This window comes from Netta rufina (assembly GCF_964035555.1).
Source record: "Netta rufina genome assembly, chromosome: 2".
NCBI classification, from domain to species: Eukaryota; Metazoa; Chordata; class Aves; order Anseriformes; family Anatidae; genus Netta; species Netta rufina.
The window spans coordinates 9,253,775-9,269,010 of NC_140124.1; the positions used below are offsets into that span (position 1 = coordinate 9,253,775).

The 15,236-nt window shown below is 35.2% G+C and overlaps 1 protein-coding gene across 1 annotated transcript in view; it reads right to left on the reverse strand.

Annotated features, from left to right (window-relative positions):
• LMBR1 (limb development membrane protein 1) overlaps positions 1-15,236 on the reverse strand; it is a 65,881-nt gene continuing 50,645 nt past the window's right edge. The window contains exons 10-17 of the mRNA XM_084281846.1: positions 11,875-11,955; positions 10,824-10,900; positions 10,510-10,587; positions 9,629-9,702; positions 9,298-9,388; positions 7,811-7,877; positions 3,638-3,799; positions 1-1,969 (exon numbers count right to left, since the gene is read on the reverse strand). Of these exons, the coding sequence (XP_084137972.1) occupies positions 1,887-1,969; positions 3,638-3,799; positions 7,811-7,877; positions 9,298-9,388; positions 9,629-9,702; positions 10,510-10,587; positions 10,824-10,900; positions 11,875-11,955 (713 nt within the window). The 3' untranslated portion in view covers positions 1-1,886. The remainder of the gene's footprint in view (positions 1,970-3,637; positions 3,800-7,810; positions 7,878-9,297; positions 9,389-9,628; positions 9,703-10,509; positions 10,588-10,823; positions 10,901-11,874; positions 11,956-15,236) is intronic.

A 15,236-nucleotide genomic window follows, 5' to 3' on the forward strand; every position in this document is an offset into this window, starting at 1 on the left:
TAAAAATCAACCAATTTTACTTTAAGTCTTCCAAGACTCAGTACAACACATCAATAGTCAGTTTAATAAGCCTTGAATTCATACTAATCACACAAAAAGTAACTCTCTCATATTTACTACAGCAGTATTTACATTGTGCCCCAGTTCAAGTCAGAAAAGGCAGCCTGCAAAACAACTGAGAAATCCTCATGTGCACTGGAGCTTGATTTTTGAAGCACTTGGAGAAAAACAAATACAAGTAAACAAAACGGAAAAAAAACTCACATTCACACACACACAGTAGTAAGGTCTACAGCCCAGAGCAGTCTTCTCATGAGAACAGCCCAAAAACAGCCCAAAAGTTTCTGACACAAGGTTTATCCCATACTGGAACCATGCTGGAGAGTTAGTTGTCACAGCCTGATCACATATAAGACCTCAAACTCCAGACATACTTCAGTTTTACAGAAATAGGAAATAACCAAGAACGTTCTCTGACTCGCTACGTATGGGGCGCACACTGAAGTTGTCCTTATTCCAATCTGTTTGAAGATTACTTGTGGCAGAGCAGGATGAACGTGCAAACAGATTTTCAATATTTTTGTTGGTGGGTGTTGTTTTGGCCTTTTTTTTTGTGTTTATTACAGACTGCTTATAGGATTCCTAAGGCTGCAGTGATGCTAAGAAAAAGGACGTTACCACCCGTCAATGCCATTCTGAATTTAAGGCCTTTGAGCAGCTAAATTGTAACATCGTGGAAATTCACACTACCAAACTGAACACACACGTTTTACTTACCAAGCCACCTACGTCATCTCTATAAGCTTAGAATTTAATTTATATCTACACTTGTAGGCCTATATACACGTTCATGTGTACATTAAAAAACAGACTAGTGAAAGATGCTGTGTTTTACCACTGAACAGAAATCCAGGTAGCTATAAATTCAGAGAAATAATTTACTTCAAATTAAAAGAACACTGTAAAAAAAAAAAAAAAAAAACCTGCAACCTCAGCCTCCTAGGCCTGTGCCACTTGCACTGATTACAAGTACTGCTTATACACAGTAGTTCACACAGAATTTTACAGGGCTGTTCTTGGTAGGGTAAGTGACCTCCACGGCACAATAGCTTACAGAACTGTAAGAGCTGTGACAAGGGGTCTACGCAGCTTTTTACAAAGCATACTAGGCTCAGATTTAACACTGAAGTTAATCTTCATACTGTGGTTCACTCTATTTGATAAGATATTGCCTGACTACCAGTAAAGCAACCTGGCTTTTAGAGCTAAGAACAGAAACTGAAAACGCTGGCCTTCCAAGAAAGCTTCGTGATATTACACTATGAACTGCCTCCCAACTCTAGCACGAAAGGAACTGTGGTCGCTACCAGTTTTGTTTTTAACGCATTCTTAGTGGAACTGATTATCTACTGCTGAGGATGCATGTTCCAGGTAGCTTACATTTCCAGTAAGGGTCCTATTGGGCTTCAAGTGTTTTGTTGTTGTTTTTTGTTTTTTGTTTTTTGTTTTTTAAACCAAGTCCCAAAGTTATTCTTTGTAGCTGTGTCTGCATTACACAGGAGGTACTGTGAATTCAAACGGTAGCAGGTTTGCATCTAAAGATATGAGACCGTCAACAAAAAGGAATGCATTATTCTCTTCAGCTTCCAGTCTTCAAGGCACCTCCTGCATTAACGTACTGGGAAATAAACAAGCAGACCAAAAGTTAACTGGAAAGAGAAGAGTCTGATACAGCTAACTTCCACAGAAGCACACCAGCATCAAAAAATGAGACAAGGCTGGACCCAGATCATGAACAAATAAAATCAATATAAAAAAGCTGATGAGATGACAGGAATGCCACGAGGTTGATGTTTTCAGCTCTGTTGATTGCAGGTGATTGTTAATCACAGTGTTTTCTGATGCCCATTTGCAGACGGCTTTGTCTCAGAGTCTCTTGGATTGTTTGACAGATGAAGCTTATCTAATCCTGCAAAACATTACACAGTAAGGAAAAAAAATAAGATTCTTCCATGTTTCATGCATACAGCTATTCAGAAAGACACACGCAAACTAATATTGTTAATGTGCTTTCAATTTATATAATTTTTGATTACACACTACAAGTTTAATGAAATGCCACGAATTAGCAAGATAATTCCTTTACATCATTTGCTTTAAGACAGACAAACTTTGAAGTTTCACCTGACCTGTTGCTATAAGCCCACGATGACTAAAGTTGGAGCTCTGTAACATCCATTGCATTATACGGAGTAATCCCTTTACAGTTTACACAAAAATATTATGAAATTTTATTAAAGATTATAAAAGTCACTTGACAGGGATAAATCAAGAAAAGAATCAAGGCCTTTTCTCATAACATGACCTTAACTAAATGCTGGGGAATAATGATAAATACATCAACCCACATTACGTATCTATCTCAATCAACTATAGAGCTTCTATAAAATTACTTTTAGCATAAAAATCAATGGACGGGTTTATACACCCCAGCCTACTAATCTGTTCCCTCCAAGCTTGAGAACTCAACATCACAAATGACAGAATGGCCTCTAACAGCCCAAGAGTCTCCTCGTTGTATTGCACTGTTTAATAGGCCTCAGTTTAACTTATTGCCACCAGCAGAGCTGCACTCTAGGAGGCGCACTCTAGGAACTGCTCAGATTTTGTTTACCAAGTTCACAACTCTGGAAAGCAGTAATCAGTGAAAACTAACATGTGTACATTTTCAACACTACAAACTGAACCTGCGGTTATAAACAAACACCCAAGTTTCACTGTTGGTCCTTTCGACTTAAGCAAATACTGTTCTATTGTACAAAAGGCAGGAGCTTCATCGCCATTAGTAGAGATGAGATGTAGTAACAACCTCTTCATATCAAATATGTTTTAAGCTTTTTTTGTACTGCCATACTCACAAATTCTTAAACATGAATGCACCATTTGATTAAAAGTCTGATTATATCAGCTATAGGTTTTACTCAGCCAGTTATTAAAATTCCATACATTCTCTACAAGGATTTTCTGAACACGTAGCACTTTAAAACATCGCAAGAAAGCAGCTGAGATTTCCACTAAACTACTTTTGGGGAACTAATAAGTTGCTTTAAACAAACAAACAAAAAACCATATGCAAGCTTTTTGGAATGCAGACTATGAAAACAGCCCATTGTAATATACACAAGGAGAATTTAAGGCTTAGGTGACTCAATCTGTATAAAAAACAAAGGAAAAAAAGATTAAAAACCTGTTACTGCTATCTTTCAACTGCCAACAAATGCTAAGTTCCCCTAAAGAGGTCACTGACAACCACTACTCACACTTTGATAAGTATTCAGGCTTCGTTTGCATGCTCAGAGTTCCAATAAATGGTTTTATACTCTCACAAAATGGAAAAAAAAAAATCTAACTGCAGTCAACAAATACACGTACACATCATTAAGATCATTATACCTAGCTCTCAACTCTTCTGAAATAACACATGGCTATTCTTTCATATCTTCATTTACAAAAACTTGCATGCACAAGAAAAAAGTTTTCTATGGGTTATAAGAACTTTCACAGTAGCACAACAAGGTATCAATGCTGGAGAAAGGAAAAGTTCAAGCACAAACTAAGTTTTCAGTGCTACAATTACCTATCGCCTTCATGAGCTCTTCTCGCACAGCGGAAGTGAACTTTCTGACCAGACATAACGTTGTCATGATAGCAAAGAGCAAGTTGTAAGATAATACAATATAAAAGTTTCCCAGCCAGTTAAACCTTCCGAAGTCTCCAAGCAGGTCAAATCGAGTAATTCCTGATAAAATTGGATTTGAGATTTGCATTAAAATGTTGATTACGTTTATAGAAGAAACACACAAGTTTCACTCTATTACTCTTTACATACATAACGCAAAATTCTTTAAGACAACATATATTAAGACATGGTTAAATACACAAGAAAATGCTATCAAAGTCATTTGTCCACTTACTGACTACTATAAAATGGGAAGATGCTTTTCAAAATGTTTCTTGGATTTCATAATAAAACATTTGAATAACATAAGTTAAAGTAACTTTTGACTCTGGGTAAGAATTCTGCCTTTGTTATTTCAATGAATACAACTAGGAAAATCAGTATTAGTATGAAAACTGCTTGAGATATCGTTTTCTCCTGAAATCCACATCTATTCCCGATAATGCTAACACATTGTGGGCTTTCTTATTAAGCAATACAGGTAGTAAAATGGTTTCCATGAAATCCTTAACATCTAACAGTAAGCCTTTGTATGTGTTTTTCAGGACCACTGTTTTTAAAATGGAATTGTAAAGACCTCTTTCCAAGGGCAGTTTTTCTCCTAGAGCTCTCCACCTCTACAGCCACAGAGTATTTGCACAGAAGGAAAAGAGTTTGGCTGAAAGATAGTGCTGACAGGTGGTCTTCACAGTGGACCTCTAAACAATGACACTCGGGCTTTGTGCTGATCAAAGGCTAGTCAATCACTAAAGCTAAGTGAGCAAGATTTGTCATTAATGTGGAAGTGTCTATAAGCTATAGGGTACATCCCAGAAGGCAGAAGAGCCACAGGTTGTTCCTTTGCCAGGTCTACATCAAAGACTGCATTGACTAAAAGGCAGAATACTGAGATGATAACCCAAACACAGTTGTCTAGAATTGGTGATTCTTCACATTTACAGCAGCAGGAAGCTTTGCAGTCTGAAACTAGTCCTAGTTGCTGGAAGCAAATTTTCTATCATCTTATTGTAAAGGTTTTTTTTTTTTTTTTTTTTTTTTGAAAACTATCACCAGTGATAATAAGTGAAGAGACAGAATTAAAGGTCAGCTATCTTCTTTTCAAAGATAAACCTGGCATTTACGAATCTTATTGCACCATGATCCTGGCTCAGTCCTCAATACTCATCAGCCAGCCATCACAATGTAAAAAGCTGTACATGCTTCTTGTACTCAGCACACTCATTAAAAAAATATCATACATACAAATATATACAGGAATCAAATTTTGTATCTGAAGAAAAACACGCCACCATGAAGAAAGTAAAATGTTTAGAAGGATAAAGAAAAAAAAAGACTGAAGTTAATCAGACAGGTAGAAATATAAAAAAAGCACAAAAGTCTTAGTACAAGAAGAAACTGGCTGACTGAATAACTGGTAAACAGATGAAAAAATAATAAACATGAGTTGCTTTCACACTTGAAGCAAAGCAGCGTCCTTTGGAACATTTCCAAAGAAAAAGTGTTTTACTCAGGCTGCAGAGCTACAGGACAACAGAGAAATTCAAGTTTCAATGTACAGGCTTTGTATCCTTAAAAAGAAACAAAACAGGTAAAACACTGGGTAATAAGTTTATTTGCAAACAAAAAAAATACCCCTTGACACAAAGGGGTTTGGAAGAATAGCATTGTTGCAGGAGTTGTAAGGATAAATGAAAATGAAGCCTGACACTTCTGTAACATAAGTTACATTCATTTTCCTCCTATAAACAAACATCAGTGCTCATCAGAAAAAAAATCTGGCAGTACCTTTTTGTACATTTGTGGGAGGAAAGGGTTAAATTTTTGTGACTTTCCTACAGAGTAAGCCTACACAGCCTATAGAGAACACAGCTCCCAAGACTTCAGTATGGAAAACTCAGAACAGAAAACTACATCTCTAGTGGACACACGTCCAAGAACGTTCATCATAATTTACCAAGTAATACACTAAAGAACTGTTTAGGTTTAAAAAATCAGGTTAAAAAAGAACTGTTCATGTTAAAAAAAGAAACACTATATTTTTAAACTATACTGACATGAGTTTCATATCACTTTTTATTCAATCACGATAAACAAAAAAATTCTGGGAAAACTTACAAGTATCAGAAAACTCAATTTTGTTTGCAGTTCCTTGCTTCTATGTCTCTGGCTATTAAGTGCCCTGTTCCTAATTTGTTTCCTAGTATTTAGCAACATAGTGCTGGTGGGAAACAGTTTTCAAGCAGGACTACTAAAAGGCTGAAGAGTTATGGATAAAATGACTGAACTTATCCTGGAGTTCTAAAGATTGAGATGGAGTTCTAAAGATGGAGTTCTAAAGAGTGAAAGATTACAGACATATAGCACTGCCGTGTAGGTGGTGGATAACAGAAATATCAGATTTATTTTTTTTTTACATCTTTAAAGCTTGAAAAAGGTCAGTACTTGTACTAGATAACTTCTGCTATTTTACTTTTCCTATAATGATAAACCCTAGCCTTTTCTACATAGCCTAGAAACTTGTTTTTTTAATGATGTGAAAAGACTATGAGTCTGCTTAACATATTTCTTTCTTTTCATCTATTGAGTCCCACAGGGCGGTAGCATGTAGAGCAACACATGTTGATATTTCTGCAAAGCACCACATGACTCACTGTACTCTAATACACTCTATTAATCCTGTTTGGACAGCTGTGTCTGTGCATTTGTTAGCTGTGTGTTAATTGTTCCATCTTTTTTCTTCTTTTATTTATCTCTATGGCAAACTATCCAGGAATTTCATTTGTTGGCTTTTTTTTTAAAGCGAGTTTTACCATTAATCTGTTTCCTATGAGACAACAATGCACCCAGCATGTATACATTCTTCCACAGAAACCATTTATTATCAACTGTTAATCTCACAGACTATTAACAATGATTTTTTTTAAACAAATGATTAGTATTGTCCACTATCTTGCTGCATTAATGTTATAATTCGACTTTAAGCCACTAAGTTTTTGATATTATATCTTGTTCAATGCTAGCATTGTTTTATTATCAAGATCTTAAACTGGCTATACTCTAGAACTGCATTTTTAAGAAGTTTTGCTACAGATTTTTAAAATGTGAGCTCTAGAACATGTGCTTTAGGATTCAGCTTTCCAAAATGCATTACATTACAGTCATTCACTTGTTCATTATGTCAAGTTTCTTTTTGTTATAAAAATAATTTAGTTAATAAGAGTAATCTGTGGATACACAGCACAAAAAGATGCAGCATGGCTTACTGGAAAATACTAGCTACTCTCAATTTCACAGCACTCTGGTTGAAAAGAATCAGCTACAGAACTATTGGGTATACAATAGTATTCTGTGGGCCTAAGCTTGAACTCCTAAACTTCTACTTATGACACACAGCCTGAGGTAAAGCTTTTTGTTATTTTTTTTTTTTTTAATTTTGCAAATTAAATTCACATTAGCTGCAAGTATCTTGCACTACTTAAATATGTACATTTATGTACTTTGTAAAACTCTTTCAATCTAACTTCAAGAATTCAAGTTGAATATTAACCAATTAAACAATTTTGTCAAGATACAAAACGTCGTGTCTTTCCAACTGGCTAAGATAGTTTTTCACTTCAAATGCTACTGCGAGTTCTTAACAAAATCAGAATTATTTCGATTTTACTATGTTGGATTCCTAATTTTTCTATTTGAAGACTGAAGGAACACAGGATGGGAGCAGAATTTACAGAAAATGAAAGTAGCCTGGTCTTCACATTGCTGATAGAAATTTCTGTAATTTGACAGTGAACATGAAACTATTTTATACTGCCCTGAATGCACAGTCTCTATGTCTATTCATCGCACAATTGCCTTTTTCAAGTTTAAAATCTGACCTGGCTTGTTAGAAAACAGTTCTCTAGAAAATCCTTTTTTTTAAAATGCACGTTCTGCAGTTTCATACACAGCCCATGTGTATGGCCACAAACACAGGTGACAACATGACAGCTACAGATTGTTCCTTTTTAAAAAACTCAATTAAGTGTCCTTTATTATAATATTCTATATTATAATGCTGTACATTTCACTTACCCAGTGTCCTTGACATTACTGGCAAAGCAGAGCTCAGCACCAAGATTGAGACACAGTTTCCAATTATCTGTTTGAAAATGAGAAACAGTCTTTATATTATAAATGGAATTGTTAAAAATAGAAAAAACATCTCAAAATTAAAAAAAAAAATTAAAGTATCATTGTTCAAAAACAAACCTTAGGTATTTCACAATAACATACAGTTAGTCTTACTTCTGTCACACTTCTCCATACGGTGTTATACAACTGAAGATCATCCAAGAGTTAAAAATCAAATATGTAATCACTTACTTTTAATCAAAGTATTAACTATGTCTGGATTCAAAATAATTCAAAATTAGCACACTGCAAAGCATCAACTGTTTATTCAATTCCTGCAAACTTTTTATAGAACAGCTATTCCATGAGCTTAGAATAGATGACTGATACATCAGCTTAAGCTTTGTATGCAACTGCTTGAAGGATTAGCATTATTAAAAAAATTACAACAAAGAGCTTCCTTTCAACTGAATGCCTGTTGACTACTTTAAATAGCATGAAAAAAATCTCAGCTGTTAGATTTTACTCTACTTTTTGTGAAGCCTTTATAAAGAGTAATTGAAACTTCTTTCTCTCACAAGGGATCACTTTCTTCAGCTCTAATTCTATCAGAATTTAAAAGAAAAAACAAAACTTCTGAGAAGTAAGTAGATATTCATGCATTCACTATTTATTAATAGTACGCTATTCCTGGTGTACTGTAAACAAACTATACAAGGCATTAATAACATTCCAAGTCCCTAATCTACTATACCCATTCAATGTTTACCTACTTCCTCACTTCCAATAATTTATGGTTAAAAAATGCTTTTTTTTTTTTTTTTTTTTTTTCTATTTCTTAAAGTGAAACATTGAATAAATAATTAAATTCAACATCTGTTCCTTGGTTACTGATCACCTCCCCTTGTCAGCTGTGGGAATATTTTTCCAAAAAACTAAGCACGTTCCTTAGCATTAGGTTATTCTGAAGCCAATGCTAAATTGTAAAAAGTAAAATTAGCCTCAAACTGCAAAATGTTGCTGAATAGACCTCCTCAGTCTTAGTTTAATTATTCAAATTTGAATTACTTTGTCTGTATTACTTCTAGCAACCAAGTTCTTCAGATTTCAAACAAGCTCCCTGAAGTACAGTTAGCACAATCAAAGTTACTCATTAGCAATACGTTTCCTTTGAAAAAAGTTCTTTCACTAGCTTTTCTATAGCTAGTTAACAAGCTCTGCTATTCCCAGCTTTTTACAAGTGAATGGATGCCATCCAAACTAAACAGAGCACATCCTTTTTCCCACTCATTCAGCATTTTGAAAATCTTCCAGTTTGTGTTTACGCAGCTTACAAACAAATACTGATCACTGCAAATGAGCCATTCAGGGCAATTACTAAAAGAGTCAGTTTGTCTTGGGTGGCAAGAGAGAGGAGGGGGCCATCACCACCATAGACTTTACCTTACCTTTGTCATAGTTGTGTCATCCTTCCTGGGAGTGAAATTTTCAAAAAAACGAAGGCTGTAGAAGCCGACGACAGAGGACACCATAAGATAGCTGTGAGAATCAAGGAAAAAGGAACCTCCAAAGAATGCGTGCTTCACTCAAGTTCTCAGCAGTCTCCTAAAAGTCTTAAGAACCAGAGGGGGGAGAAATAAACAAAACAAAAAAACACTTCGAGTGCTTAAGAAGGACAGACCTCTCTCTTCTTTCCAAGCAAGTGTTTTAGTAAATTACCAGTGTCCCAGAAAACTAGACAGAATACTTGTTAACAGACAGTTTTTAAAGAAAGGATACAAAATCAAAATGATTTCAAGTGCTGCTCCCACAAAACCAAATGTGGATAGGGATGCATTTCCTATTCCAGGACCCTAGAAGGAGAAAAATATTTTGCCTGATTTAATTAAGTACATGCAACATGCATAAAAGTTAACCTGTACAAGTACCAAAAAGACTTCCTAGATGAAATAAACTTAATTATTTAAGCATCACAGTGATGTTATAACCTATGAATCTCACATCTCGTGCAATTTTATCAGCTTGCTTTCGAACTTGAGCGAAATGTACTAAGGCAGAAGTTAAAATACACATTTTATACATATTCCGTTGCTTTGGAAACCAAAATAAGAGATCTCAGAAGATGACTAGGTATTTGCAATGCCACAGAGTGGTCATCACCACTAATCAGCTTTTATAGCTACACAAGCTTATACAGACCTATAGTCAGGAGAAAGCATTAGCAAATTAATAAAAACTCTTGTGATTAAAGACACTATTATACAATGTGCTGTTCTTTACTTTCTTAAAGTTTATGTTTTACCGTAAAAGAAGAAAATGCTCATGTTTTGAAAGAGGAACACAAACACAAAAAAGGCTTTTCATATTGCTTTTTAATGCATTTATTTTCTTGAATATCTCTAAACAGTGTTAAAAGTAAAACACACGAAATGCAAAACCCCAGATTAGTTATTTACTTGACTGAATTACTGTAAAGATTCTGTGCTGATTTTATTAAGAAGACACTATAACAAGACATGTAGTAAATGCTTATACAGGACTGAAAGTGCTTATACAGGACTGAAAGAGAGAAACAAAAGTCAAGTTCTAACTTGAACTTCTGTAAGGGCTCCAAAGCATTACTAGCATTATAAAAATTATGTAAGAGAAGTTTACTTTACCCCTGATCCTTTTGGCATTGCAGTCTCATCAACCAACAGGTAAAGAATGTTGAAAGCAACTAAGAGGACTGAGATGGACTGTAAAGAACGAGAAACAGTCACATTATTTAAAAGTATTCCACGTTTGAACAATGGAAGTACATATCCTCACCTGACTTCATAATGTTAAGTAAGTTCTACTAAGATGATCAAGAGAGTATTGATTTTATTGCTTAGAGACATCACTCAAAAATTTTAAAAGTACACCCCCAAATGACTGAAGAATTCCCCAAACTGCTTTCTTAAAAAAAAAAAAAAAAAAAAAAAATTCTTACCGTCTCAGTCAGCAGCAATATCATAACAGCTGGATAAACTAAATTTCTTTCCCAAGCAGAAGCTTTTTTCCGCCGTTCTGTTCAGAACAGAAATACGATATCATAGATCAGTTCAGAGTAAAACAAGTAACAATTATTTACATCTCCATTATAAACTGTAGATAAAGCAATATTATTGTGAATCGACAACAACAAGTTCATAAAAATATCTATTCTGAGGAACTGTACAAAGCATTCAAAAAAAAGAAAAGCCTCTAGAGAAAGAATGGTGGGACATACAGAAGAAAGTTTTTCTTATTTAAAGGCATGTTTCATCATAATTCACCATAATTATCCAATGAATATTGCAATATAAAATACAGAATAGAATTTGTTTATATATATTTTAATATAACCTTTAAAAAAAAAAAAAAAGGAATTTCAAATATTTATCCTCTTGTGACATAAATGAAGAGAGACAAGACTAACATATTGGACATCACTAGCGTGTCTAAAAGGAAAACCCAACAACTTCTTACTACCATCTTTACCTTTGCACATAAAATACTGACAAATGCAAAATACTCCAAGCCTTTGAATAAGTAGGGAGATTCCTGTTGAGTAGCTGCCATTATGAGAAGTATCACAAAAACACACAAAAGCGCCAAGAATTTCCCTGTTCAACAATTTGACTTTAAGAGAAATAATTCAAAACCAAAGAGACAGGAAAGTAACGTCTTAGGCTATCCCAAATAATCATAAATATAACATGACATATAAAAAGACTGTGCTACTGATCTCCATGCCAAGAAGTGTCACAACTTCTCAAAAATTATGTTAAAAATAAGATTCAAATCCAACTCCCTATTTAAAGTATGTTTGTTAGGTGAGGGGCAATGATTCCATATGATACACTTGTAGAAACTATAATAGTTTGAAAGGACTGAGAATGTACATATTTGGTTAGAAACAATTGGGATCAATCAAGCAACTGTTAAAAACTGAACATAATATCTTAAAGTCATTTATTAAATTGCAATCCACATGAAACAGTATGAAAAAAGTATATTACCTAGATTTGTTTTCTTGCTTTTCACTTTTTCAAGCTCCCGTTCCAACTCTACTGTCTGGTATTCAACTGTGGAAGAGGTACCTTTTAAAACACAAGAAATTTTGTTTTGGATGGGACTAACTATAGTGCTGGAAGACATACTGTGAAAATCCATGTTTAGGACACAACACATTAACACTTGTGGCTTTAAAGAGCAAGGTTTTTTGTTTGAGATTTTTCAAATCTTTTTCAAAAACCAGTTATGGTGTGGCAGCCTGACACTGAATGGCTTAAATGTGTCATTCTTTGTCTCCATATGACACGTATGAAGATGCAAAGAACCTCTGGATGCCCTTCAAGGGCATTATTGTTTAGCACCTTAGTGACAGAGTATACCTTTGCCTCCAAACTAATTAAGCTGGTGACTGGACCTCCAGTTGTAATATTAGTGATATTAGACAGCTGTAATATTAGTTCTAGGCAGAAAACGAGCAAGGCAGAGAAGTTGCTCATCAACTCTTCCTCCTCTCTACCATGTCTAAGGAGCCCAGCCCATTTCCCTCTGCATCCTCTTCTCTTCAACCTCCAAGTCTCTTTCAACCAGCCAACCCTTCCAGCGCAGGCACACTTTGGTTTCTCTCCTTTACTCTTGCTCTCCACATTCAAGCAACAATACAATGGAGAAATGCTGACGAGAAATCTGCTCTTTCAGCTCTCGTTATTTCTACTTCAGTTTTTACTCTTTGCAATCACACCCTGGAAATACACTCCCTGGGCTAAATCACAAACACCCTCTACTCATCTTTCTCTCATTCACATGCCTTTAATTTCTCAATAATCTCACCTGATAATAAATTGAGTGCTCATATATTTCCTGCCTATTCCAGGCCAATCTCATTCTGTCAAAACACTGTGGCAGTTCAAGGTCTTAATAACCCCAAAGTTATTAAGTTATCTTCTTTCTTGATTTACACTGACACCCTTCTGCTTGTTGGCCATTCCCTACCCTTGGCCTCGCCTTTGATTGCAGGCTAACCCATAATAACAGTGTTGCAGTTTTTTTTTTTTTTTAAACACTAATAAATTTCTATGAGACTAATAGTCTTGTCCAGGCTTTTATCTCATATCTTGATCATTTGCCTACAAAAACTAAATAGCACTTAGGCTGCTGGCACGCTAACACTACTTTATGGTCCAGTCTCATTATTTCCTTATTTTCTGTTGTCTGTTGATCCATTTAGCAATCTCAGTACAAGATAACAAGGTAAATTACTCATCCCAGCCAGCCCCCATGTATATTCCTGCAGCATCCAACAGAGTGAAGTCCTACATGAAAACCAAGATAAAGAAAAATGTTTCTTAGATTTTGGATTTTTTTTTTTTTTTTTAAACTTTTACTATTTCAGAGTATATTATTTTTCACTACAGTCGAATTTTCAACCAGGCATACACATCTTCCAAAAAAAAAAAAAAAAAAAAAAGGGGGGGATTTAATTGCATACTTCTTTCACACACATTTTTGCATATAACAAGTTTCCTCTATGTTATGCCTGCACTTATCTTTCATATCAGTGACATAAAACATATGCAGTAATATTTACAGTGGCTTCAAATATATAAACATCTCAAATCCAAGAATTAACCAGGAAGATCTACAAATTCACTTAAACTGAAGTGCCTGCAGTGACTGTCAATTTCATTTCTCAGCGTATTTTAAATAAGTAATCAAAATGTGTATTTTTTTAGAACAACGTTTTGTTTTTAAACAAGTCTCTTTATTGTTATAAAAATAAACTGAGGCATTCCTTCCACAAAAAGTCTAAACTAGCTATTTCATGGAATGACTAATTACTATGAAGTGAATAAAAAGGACAGTTAGAGAGCTCAGTGGAAACAGTCTCAAGAATTTTAATGGAAGCAGTTAAAGTAAGAAAACTTAAGTTAACATCTGACGTTTTCTTCTCCATAATTGATTTAGGGGTCTCTGGGGAAAAACTTCATTCAAGATATATGCATTTTTTTCCCCTTGGATATAAGAACTCAGAGCTCAAGATTGATATCCATGGGAGTCTTTCCAGCAAAGTCAATGAAATCACATTAGATCCCTAAAGAAACACTTCCATACACATTCTGAATCATATCTAAATGCTGTTGTGGTTCCTCCTTAAAACTAGTAGCAAACAGGTTGCTATACAAAAGAATATTTTATGAGAGGGGAAAGCAAAGTTTCAGATCAGTCAAAAGAGTATTTGAAAAGGATGCAGCTAAATTCTTAAAAGCTCTATACCATTAGCTTTATTTCAAACATGCACAAAGTTCAATGTCAGCGCTGTCTAGCCAATAAATCAAATTGGTAGACGAGACTTGTTTGGACTAGCAATGAAAAGTTAGAAGGGATTCTCCGAGAAAGCCACAAAGCAGCTCATTTAAGGTCAATTTAACGGTATTATTCTGTTTTTCTTCCAGCCCCGACATAAGATTTCAGTACCTCAAAGGAAATTGTAAGAGTATCTATTTGCATTCCCCCTAGGTGATTGGCAGTTCAACACCAATTAGTTCAAAATTACACTGTTACTAGCGTGCAATAAAAACAACACCTTTCATCTTTCTTACATAGGTAAGGATACCTTCAGAGCCAATAACTTTGATCAAGTAAGTATTTTTGATCCTACCCCACCCGTCTCTTTGGATTCAGGAAAACTAATAGCTGAAGGCAACTTTTCTCTTTTAATATAAAAAAGTCCCAGCTTTATTCTTTGACTGTAGGAGTGCTGTGGGTACTGAAATATAATATACTGGAAACAAACATTTTCCCGAAGCCCAGTATCTCTTCAACAGATAAAAATACTAGGGTAGATAACACGATCAAACTTCCCCCTCCCGCCTCCTCCAATTTTCACTTATACACTGGAAACATCTGAGAAGGAAGAAAATTTAGTTTCCACAAAGAAAACATGCAGTTTCCCAGTTAGAGTTAGGTTGAAATATGAGGAGGTTTACAGAAAACTCTATCGACTGCACCACAGCCACGGCAGTTACATCTGTACTAATAACGGGCACAGCTCACACAGCTGAACTCTTTCCCTCCTCCAAAAGCAGAGGTTTTCCCCAGCCAATTCAGTAGGAACAGCGATTCATGGCAATACCTTGCTCTGTCCAGGCACTGTCTGAGGACACATCAGCTGGGACTGGCCACAGCAGTGTTAAGAGCATGATAGCAATTAACCCACTGAGAAATAATCAGCACTGATCATCACCAAGCATTGCTTAAGGTTGTCATCAGGTCCTCATTAGTTCTAATAAAATATAAAACTCTTTGGTTATGCGTGTAAATGGAGTGTATATTTCCAAACACATCATTGCTAAGTTGTCCAGCAGGCTTC